Source organism: Gossypium arboreum, chromosome 13, assembly GCF_025698485.1.
Source record: "Gossypium arboreum isolate Shixiya-1 chromosome 13, ASM2569848v2, whole genome shotgun sequence".
Taxonomy (NCBI): Eukaryota; Viridiplantae; Streptophyta; class Magnoliopsida; order Malvales; family Malvaceae; genus Gossypium; species Gossypium arboreum.
In genome coordinates, this window is record NC_069082.1 from 11,157,618 (window position 1) to 11,168,363 (window position 10,746).

Genomic DNA, 10,746 nt, shown 5'->3' on the forward strand with positions numbered 1-10,746 from the left:
GTATTGGCCCACTATACTATTATCTTGAAAAAAACTTCGTAAATGGAACAAGTGTTTATCCATCCTCAGTGTATCTACATAATAATCACCACCTCTATCGGTTCTCACAATCTTGATTTGTTTATCGCATTGTTTCTCTATTTTAGCTTTGAAAACTTTAAAGGTTCTAATGCTTTGCTTTTGTGATGAAGCATGTAGAGATACATGTATCGTAAGTAATCGTCTATGAAAGTGATGAAATATTTTTGACCTTGCACATCCATATTTGGGCAACATATATTAGAGTGGATGATTTCCAATATGGTCAAACTCTTATTGACACCTTTCTTTAACTTGTTAGTCTGCTTGCCCTTAATTCAGTATATACAAGTATTGAAATTAGTAAAACCTAAAGTACTAAGTACACATTGTTTACTAGTCTCTTAATTCTTTTAATGGAGATATGTCATAATCTTCGGTGCCATAAAATATATGAATCTTTATTTATAACACAACATTTAGTATCAGTTTGAACGTGCATAACATTATAAGTGACATTATTTTACAAATTAAGAGAATAAAGACCATCAAATAAAACACTATTCTCAGCAAGTTCAGATTTATAAAATAAACTAAAACCAATGTTTGAAAAACTAAAACAATAACCAAATGATACAAGTCTCGAAATAGAGAGTAAATTTCTAGAAAATCTGGGAATATAAAAGGTCTTTTTTTAAAATTAAAACAAAGCCACTCCTAAACACTAATTCACATATTCCAATTGCTTCCACATGTGACTCTATCTTATTTTCTGAATAGATGTGTCATTCAACTCCCACAAACTCCCTCAGGTTTCTTAATCCTTATAAAGAATACGATATATGGATTGTAGAACCATAATTAATCCATCATGTGTTGTAACTAACATCAACCATATTGGACTCAAAGTAAATAAAGTGAGATTGATTTACCTTTCTTTTCAAGCCAACTTTTAAACTTGACACAATCCTTCTTTAAGTGTCTCTTGTTTTTACAAAAGAAACACTTGGATTCTTTCTTTATGTCAGCTGGGAGTTGCATTTTTGCCTTCCCATTTTTCTTGGCTTGGACCGTCTTCTTTCTTTGAGTAACCATCAATGCACTCACTCATATCTCCAGTACGAGTCTAGCCTCTTCTTGATCACGCGTGGTCAAAAGCTCATTGATAGAACACTTATTCTTATGTGTGTTATAGGAGAGCTTAAAAGGCCCATAATGAGGTGGAAGAGTGTTCAATATAAAGTGCACTAGAAAAGATTCAGACATTTCAACCTCATGTGCTTTTAATTGAGTTGCTAAATCTCTCATCTTGTTGATGTGATCACGTAGACCTTTAACGGTAGTGAGCTTCATTGATGGGAACTTCATGATTAGGGTGTTGGTTAATGTCTTTTGAGATGTTCTAAATTGTTTTTCAATAGCCGTTAATAATTCTTAGACATTCTCATAATGTTCAATTGAGCCACGAACATCATTAGGAACCTTACTCTTTATGAACATGATACTTAACAGGTTAGATTACTCCTATTTTTCATACAAAACAAGATCAACCTAGGTGTTGGTTTCAGTAATATGTGGCTCAAATTTCCTTATAACATAATCAATATCCAAGCACCCCAATTGGAGAAGAATACTCTCCTTCCATAACTTAAAGTTCTAATTAGTTAATTCAGGGATATCTACTCTATTATCATATATATTCACAGGTTGTAAAATTACAAAACAAATGAACATACATGCTTAACAAAAAATTGAGGCAAACATAAATCATAATTTACCAATGCAAATTATGAAAATAATGAATCTAGTGACATAAAAACTATTTGTGGGCTAAATTTTTAATTCAATTAGATCCATTTTATGATAGAATTATTTACTATCCTTTTGATAAAAATTATTAAATTCATTTTCATAATTTTTATGGGTAACTCATGAAAAATTATTTAATAATTTTATCTTAATAAATTATGTAATGAGATTTAATACCTATGTTTTCCGTATGTGATTTTTAACTTTAATAATTTTATTTAACTAAAGGTGTTGTGACTAGTCTTTAACTAAATAAAATTATGAAAATCACTTAGCTAGATATTAATCCTTAAACATTATTCAAGATTGTTGCTAAATCATTATGCAACATCTAATTTCTATAAACCTTATGAGATTCTTACTAAATAAATAATTTCATTTAATTAAATTTTTGTGGCTAATTTTCTAATTAAATAAAATTATTTGGATCCCTAGACATACATTCTATAATTTTATTACTAAATACGTTATGCAATAAGTCTAAAAATTTTATGTACCTAAAATTGTATACAACTAATAACGAGATAACTCACATAAAACCATTTACTTCAGCACAAAAAATATTCGAACAACAAAATTCTAAAATTTTTCACTTTAATAAAATCTCACGATTTTGTACAGAAGTTTGCAATAAATATTCTAAAAATCTTCGCCTATAGCCTTGTAAGGAGACAGAGAGGCATGGGGAAGAGAATTGAGTCAACCCTTAGCTTTCCCATCAAGAGAAAATTTAAATAATCTGAGTTTAATCACTTCATCAGTAAAGTTGCTAAGGTACCAAGATAGATAAAGTTGTCAAATTCAGGGGTGAAATGTTACTTTATTCCTAACTATTTTTTTCATATAATTATTTTGCTCGCATCATGAATCGAGTTATAATCTAGTATAGGTGATAAGGTAAAACATGCAACCTTTTTATTCAATTCAAATTTCAAATTGTCTCACATTAATATTGGTATTTTAAACTAGACCTGTTAACCTAACCTTTAAATAAAGTATAATGTGCTTCAACACATTCGAGCCAACGCTATTTTGTACTGACAATAATGTCGATACCAATCGAGCTAAAATTTAATTGACAATTAAACCTATTAATTAGATGAACCAAAGTGGCTTCTAGTCCAATCAATTTGAGTTTTAACATTTTCGAGTCATTTTAATTCAAAAGCATTTAGATTTAGATTAGAGTTTGAATAATTTTGAGATTAGATTATTTTGTGTTTGAGTTATTTAGATTCACACTCAATGTTTTTCAAATCAAATCATTACGAGGTCGAATCATTCAGGTCATTTGAATTTAGGTGATTTTGAGCTGTTTCGAGTTAATATTGTTTGTAGTTTGAATAAATTTCAAGTAATATCAATTAAAGTTAAATTGATGATATTAAAATTTTAAATTTTTTTATAATAAAATCAATTTAGTTTGAGATAGTATTAATCAAATTCGAAGTTTAGATAAGAATTAACGTAGCTATGCTTAACCCACTGAAAATGAAAATCTTAAATCACGATTAGACCCTGAACGATAACAATTTTTTGATTTAGTACTCAATTTTTACCCTACCCAGTCCGATCCAATTATCTGTTGAAATAGATGTTGGGTTCCAAATCCATGTACATATTTGACCCAAAACACTGTCGGGTCTTCATTGATTGAGAAAAGCGGCGGTGTCTGCGTGATTTATCGCGACGGCGATGAAGTACTTGTTGTTGATCCCGATTTCGATAATTTCACTCGCGCTGTTATCAGCCGTTGATTGCGCTTCAAACGGCGTAGGGGAATGGCAGATCCTCACCAAACTGAACTACTCTTCTCAGATCTGTCGCCACCCTCACACCCTCATCCTCGTCACCGTCCCATGTAACCTAGACATTCATTTCATTTCAATTCAATCAAAATCATTTGCCTTTTACAGTTCAATTTACGGCTACGAATATGAATATGATTCAAATTGTAATCAGCGATCACGTTTTTCCTCATTTCTTCTCTTTTTTCAGGGTGCGGCGAGTCCCGGTCCCTTATGAGGGAGGTGTCCCGATTGGTTGCAGATAAGTCAACGGAGTTTGACTCTTTGAAATTAATGTTAATTCATAGGAACATGGAGAAAACGTTGGCCGATTCAATTGGTGCTTCGGATGGGATAACGGTTCTTTATTATTATCACTCCGTATCGTATAAGTACCAAGGGAAGCTTCGAGCTCGAAACATATTAAACTCTATTCATCCTTATATATCAGTTGCTTCACCTGAAGAACTTCCTTTAAAGCCCCTTAATTCTCAGGAGGAACTGGAAATGTTTCTAAACTCCACTGACAAAGCTTTGATTTTAGCTGAATTTTGCGGTTGGTCACCCAAGTTAGTGGATAAGGTGAAAAACAATGGGACTGGAACTGATTTGACGCCTAAGGTTGCTGGTAGTTTCTGATTACATTTCATTTCCATATTTAATTTAGTTTAATTAATGAAAAAGAAAATTTTGGGTTTGGGTTGGAGATAATGTTGCCTAAACTTTTTTTTTTTTTTGGTTTTATTATTTTGAAATTCAGAAAGTGGGAAGTGGGATGCTGAAATGTGATGTGGAAAATGGGATTGGTGGGATTCCTTGGATTACTGGGTTTAGCATGGTAGATGACCAAGTTTCTTTAACGGAGAGTGAAAATATGGAACTTGATCTTGGGTTGAACTGTACTTTAAAAGAGTATAAGCAATTTGATTCATTTTTCTCGAAGTTGATTGCTGTTAGAAGAGAGTTCTTAGTTTCTCAAGAAAGACTTAGATTTGGGTTGATTTCTAATACATCATTAGTGTCGTCTCTTGGCGTTGAAGATTCTGGTACATGGATGGCAGTGCTGTACTTCAAAGGATGCCCTGGCTGTTCAAAGGTTATTAAAGATGAGGAAGAGCTCAAGAATGCCCTCATGACAGACAATTCAGTTGTTCGCGAGGTATGAAGTTTTCTACTTCTCAGTGCCCCCAAAGCTTGTGGTCAAAGCGAACTAGGTTTATGGCTTCTTTTTTTATGGTGTTGTAGACTTAATGGGAAAGAATAATCTTAGGTTGATTGCATGCCACTAAATACATAAAACCGGCACATCTGTAGTAGCTATTTTTTTCCCTTACTTTGGGTAGGACACCTGAATAGTGTGCATCTTAGCCCGAGAATTTTGTTACACCTAGCTCTACTCCAAATGCTCTAACCTTTAGTTAAAAGTATCCTTTTTGCCTGTTACTGTAGCTACTTTTAATTGGATTAAAGGAACTTGTTCACTTAGTATGATCTAATTGTGTTCAGGGCTTCATAACAATTGTTTGTTAACTATGAGCAAGATCAATATAATTTGTATGCATGTGGCACAATGGATTTTCATGCACAAAGGAGGCAATCCAACTGTCACTTTTTGCCTATTTCACGTGAATATATATATATATATATATATATATAAGTTCCTATTTTTATGTACAACGTGGTTTGTCTTTTTCATATTGATTTTAATATCTTGTGTCTTTCCTATTCTGAGTGTATATCTCTCTCTGTCTCTCACATACTTCCCACGCAATGTAGCTAGAATTTGTTGGCCAAGATCTTCCGCTTGCTTTACCTGGAAATAGGCCATCAGTAATTCTTTTTGTGGATAGATCATCTCAGACATCAGAAACTAGAAGAAAAAGTAGGGAAGCTCTTGATGCGTTTAGAGAAGTAGCACTTCACCACCAGATATCAGATTGGGTGAGTTCACAAAATACTGATCATAAAGAAAAGTCATCACTCCTAGCTTATAAGGGTAAAACAGGACATCCAAGCCTACAGCTTTCTGAAACTGCTCAGAAGATTAAGTTGAAGGATAGGATGTCATTCATGATTATAAATGAGGGTAAGCATGTTGCTCTGGATAATTTAGCTTCAGATTTGCAAGGTAAATCTTTGCAAGAGATCTTAACTTATCTTCTTCAGAGAAAGAAGGAATCAAAATTGAGTTCACTTGCAAAGGAATTAGGCTTTCGTCTTTTATCAGAGGATCTTGACATCAAAACAGCCCAGGAAGTACCATCACAAATAGAAGGCCAATCTAATGATGTCTTGCCGCCACCATCCCAGAAAGCTTCTTTAATTGATATTGTCGATCCACACAGTATACCAATGGAAAGTGAGTCTGGTTTGGTGAGTGAGGAAAAACCAAAATCAATTGGTGTTGAAGTTGATGAAGCTTCTTCTCAATACAAGGAGGATGAGGAAATTTCTTCCGATAAAAGTAAACTTTTCATATCCATAGAAGCTGACAAACTTTTGGAAGGTCTTCAGCTTGATATAGCGGGGGATTTGAAGGCAAAAGAGAAAATTTCTTCAGAGATAGACAAGTCTGGGGAACAAGAACCTCATGTTCTAGAGTTTAAGGGTTCTTTTTTCTTATGTGATGATAACTCTCGGCTACTTGAATCTTTGACTGGTGGGTTAACAATTCCGTCGTTGGTTTTAGTTGATCCTGGGTCTCAGCACCATTATGTCTACTCTGAAGAGGCAATTTTCAGTTATTTTTTAATTTCTAAATTTCTTCATGACTATCTTAATGGAAGTCTTGTTCCATATCAACGCTCTGTTCCCCCTGTCCACAGCCCCAGGGAGTCTACTTCTCCTCCATTTGTTAATCTCGATTTTCATGAAATAGATTCCATCCCTCAAGTTATGATGCATACTTTGTCCAAGCTTGTTTTTGGGTCTAACGGATCTAACAGTGGAACTTCCGCCCATGCTCGCAGTGAGGATGTTGTGGTACTTTTTAGTAGTAATTGGTGTGGCTTTTGCCAGAGAATGGAGTTGGTTGTTCGTGAAGTATATCGGGCCATAACGGGTTACATGAAAATGATGAAGAGTGCCTCTGGGAAAAAGCAAACAGTGTTTGATGCTGGTACGTGCTTTTTGCATTTATAATTACTTTAATATTAGATACTTTATTCTTATTGTCATATTTAGACCTATAGCTTCTTGTGTATTCCTTATTGAAATAGTCATATGACCTGATATGCATTAATAAATAAGAATATTGTATGATATCTTGAATAAAAATTTGATAACTTGTAAATAGGCACATAAAGCTGGGAGCTACATTTGGCTAAGTTTTTCAATGGGATTTGTCTTGGAGTTGTATTATGTTTTGAGCAGCAGTCCTGTAATCCTGTTCAGAAATTCCCTTTTTGAGCCATTATGAGACAAATGGCCTAATCTGTAGGTTCTCTTCTTGTCAACTTGACAAATAAAATTGTTCATTATGAGACAAATGGCCCTTTTTTGCCCCCTTGTTTGTCTGGTAGAATGTGTTAAAATGGGAAAATGTTCATTATATATTTTTCGGTTTGAGACCCCCTAATATCTGGTAGCCACATTGATCCCCAATTAATTTGGAAGTCGAGCCAGGCAGACTTCTAATTGGGGGGCAAGCTTTCCCAACGCTATTTTCTCTATTCACAAGACTCAAGCTTTTTAACATTTGACCCAACTGGTATTATTCCTTGACATTTACATATTGACAAGTGATATATTTGTGGCAGACAACTCGATGAATAATATGAAACTTCCACTCATCTACCTGATGGATTGCACATTGAACGACTGCAGTTTAATCCTAAAATCAGTAAACCAGGTTAGTTATATTCATATCTGATTCATTGTGAAATATGGTACTTTTGGCCCAATCAACCTATAACTTACTATGTTGAGATTGTATGAATCCATTTTTGCAAAATGAAAAAGATAGATATATTTTTTCTGAACTTTCAATAAACCTGAGCTTTGCAGAGGGAAGTTTATCCTGCTCTGATGTTATTCCCTGCTGAAACTGAAGCAGTTATCTCTTACAATGGAGATGTGTCAGTAGCTAATATAATCAAGTTTATAGCTCATCATGGAAGTAATTCCCATCATCTATATGGTGAGAAAGGTAACTTCTGAATCATCATTCATTTGTGCATCTTTTAATCTTTGAAGGGAACTGATAAACTTTGATGTTTTCACCCTTCTTTTAACTGTTGTTCGTGCACACTCTTTCCCTTCTTCCGTTTTTAAAATTTCCTGTTAGTATAGAGTCTATAGAGTACATTTTTTTGGTGTACTTCTAATTTCCTTTATCTGACCTACATGCGTCTAGTGTTCGCATTTTTAGTTCCATTTCTTCTTAGTTAGATTGTCTCAGCCTCCTCAACATGATTGTTCTTTTTAAATTGATAAACCATCAGTTGGCACTTACTGTGCTTTTTTTTTTTTTTTTTTTTGATAATTGGGGGTAAGGGGTGGGGTTGCTAGGAGTTGAACTCAAGCTCTCATGCCACATGGCACAATAATCTTGCCACTAGGCCTAGATGTTATTGGTGCCGTGCTTTCAAAAGAGGGAACAATAGCAGTAAAGGCACTCTAAGAACCTTGGTATAATTTTTCTCAGAATGAAGTTTAATTTTGTCCTTGAAAATGAAGAAAGGACTCTTCTAGCTGTTCCTTTTAATGCTTTTTTTGGTAGGCAAATGCTTCTCTGGCTTGATGGTGGAAAGCATGTTCTGTTTTCCATTTAAGCTTTAAAGGATTTGAATTCTAAGTTCCATTTTCAGCCCCTGTGCAATGAACTGAATCATTTGAGTTTGTATTGCTGGTAGTGCTCATTTATGTTTGTTCAGTTTTCTCTAAACCTATACATAATAAACAGTGAATGTATCTACGAAGTCCTATTATAGGGACCAGATAAAATTTGTCCACTTTACCATTAAATGGATCAATTTAGTCCCTGTAGTACAGGGACCTGCTAGGTACACTCATCCATAGTACACGATTATAAGTGAGGTTGAGGTTCTAAATCAAACCTCTAGTCACTGTATGAAGGCAGCATTGAACAGGTGTTGTTTGTTTTTGCAGTTTATTTTTTTTTTCTTTCCTTTCCTGTTTAAGAGAAAACTGTGTACTTTGTTCTCCCTGGTTTTGGTAGGAATTTTATTGACGACCACTGAAGCTGTGAAGAATCAGGCTATACTCAAGGATTCTTCTGGAGTTTCAGCTAATGAAGAAGGTCAATTTGCAAAGGACAAATTTCATGAAGTTATATTGAAAAACCAGAACCCAAAACAAGTTGCCTATTCGAAATACAACGGGGGCAAGTCGAGGTCGCCCATGTCAGTTGGCTCGCATAAAGCCACATCCAAGGTGGTTGTTGGTTCAATCCTTACTGCCACCGATAAACTTCTCGAGGTCATCCCGTTCGATAACTCAAAGATTATCATTGTGAAGGTGGATGAAGAAACTGGATTTCAGGGTTTGATATTTAACAAGCAAATCAGATGGGACGCTCTAGATGAACTTGAAGAAGGGTTAGAGTTCCTAAAAGAGGCTCCTGTGTCTTTTGGAGGCCCGGTTTTAAGACGTGGGATGCCCTTTGTTACTTTAAGTAGGAGAGTTAGTGAAGTGCAGTACGTTGAAGTACTTCCAGGTATCTACTTCCTTGACCAATTTGCCACGGTTGCTAATATCGAAAAGCTAAAGGCCGGAAATCAGTCGATGAGCGACTACTGGTTTTTCTTTGGTTACACGGGTTGGGGCTGGCACCAACTGAATCAGGAGATTAGGGAAGGTGCTTGGACTGTAAGCGATGATAATGAGAGCTTAGATTGGCCGTTGAATTGAGAGTATTTCGAATGTCAAAGGTAGTTGGACTTGTACGGACACAAGGGAAATGGAAAAAAAGGGGAAACATTTCTTGGCTAAGCTTGTAAATATGAGATTTTGGTAGTTCACTTTCTCTTGTAACAAAATTTGGGATTGTGTTTTTGAAATTTTAGATTTCATTTTTCTACAAAGGTTTTCTAAATGATGCTCACCAATAGTAATATACATTATGAACGTACAATAAATTTAATGAAAATATTTCATTAAAATTAAATCACTCGGATGTATATTACTATTTAGGCTGTTCTTTTATTATAAGTGTTCTTTTACATTATTAACAAAATGATTAAATTTCTATTTTCAATTCAATCTTTATATTTTAATTTTTTACATAAAAATGATTAAATTTCTATTTTCAATTCAATCTTTATATTTTAATTTTATAATCAGTCTATATAAAATTTAAAAATTGTTACTGTCAGATTTCTCCATTAAAGTTAGGTCCATAACAATACTATTATTATCAAGTGGAGATGTTTTTAATTTTAGAATGTGACGCCAACAAATTTATTAGAAAATTTTAGTACTAAAAATTAAACTTAAATTTTAAAATTTGAAATATAAAGAGACTAATTTCTTGAAAATTATAAAAAACAAATTTCAAATATAAAGATAAAACATAAATTAAAATTTAACTTAAAAATAATTAACCAACATAAAATGTGGATAGCCCAAAATAATTAACCAAGTAAAAACCATACTAATTTATTTTAAAAGCAAAGGATTAATTTAAAACTTTATATAATTATTAGATATAATAGTTGGATTCATGTCTCTCACTTCTCTTTTAATCTCGTTTTCAACTAATACAAACTAGAATTCACACAACAACATTTCGATTTATTAATAGAATGGAAAGTTTCAACCGATATGAGTAATATCGACACGTAATTGATTTCTATACGTTTATCTCCAAATGCTAATATTTACTATTATTTAAGTGTTTTATTAAGTTAGCGTTATCTTCAATCGAGTTACTAATTCAATTGTAAAATATGAAAATACTCTCATGTAATTAGAATAAGATATAGGATTCAAGAAACTTTAGTCTTTTCATTTAAAAAACAATAAAAATTTACTCAAAGTGAGAATGAGATCCACATCAATTGCAACAATAAAAACTTTAATTTAAAACTCAACTAAAACATCATTTTAATATTTTTATAAATTTTTATTATATCATGCACATTCTATTACCTCCATAAGTTATATATTTATA

General features: G+C 33.3%; 1 protein-coding gene across 2 annotated transcripts; it reads left to right on the forward strand.

Moving 5' to 3' along the window:
* The first annotated feature begins 3,262 nt into the window (after positions 1 to 3,262).
* On the forward strand, positions 3,263 to 9,658 carry LOC108464115 (uncharacterized). Of its 2 annotated transcripts, XM_017764212.2 has the most exons (7): positions 3,263 to 3,688; positions 3,826 to 4,235; positions 4,375 to 4,773; positions 5,391 to 6,732; positions 7,373 to 7,464; positions 7,620 to 7,761; positions 8,794 to 9,658. In XM_017764212.2, exons 1-7 carry the CDS (start codon positions 3,523 to 3,525, stop codon positions 9,483 to 9,485), a joined length of 3,243 nt encoding a protein of 1,080 aa, XP_017619701.1. In that variant the 5' UTR covers positions 3,263 to 3,522; the 3' UTR covers positions 9,486 to 9,658. The 2 variants fall into 2 exon arrangements, with proteins under 2 accessions (XP_017619701.1, XP_017619704.1); XM_017764215.2 differs by lacking the exon at positions 3,263 to 3,688 and having other exon boundaries at positions 4,116 to 4,242.
* The last annotated feature ends 1,088 nt before the right edge of the window (positions 9,659 to 10,746 follow it).

Coding starts and splice junctions, on each gene's coding strand:
- LOC108464115 (XM_017764212.2), top strand. CDS start 3,523: ATGAAGTACTTGTTGTTGATCCCGATTTCGATAATTTCACTCGCGCTG. Junction 3,689..3,825: donor CATCCTCGTCACCGTCCCAT/GTAACCTAGACA, acceptor CTCTTTTTTCAG/GGTGCGGCGAGTCCCGGTCC. Junction 4,774..5,390: donor ACAATTCAGTTGTTCGCGAG/GTATGAAGTTTT, acceptor CACGCAATGTAG/CTAGAATTTGTTGGCCAAGA.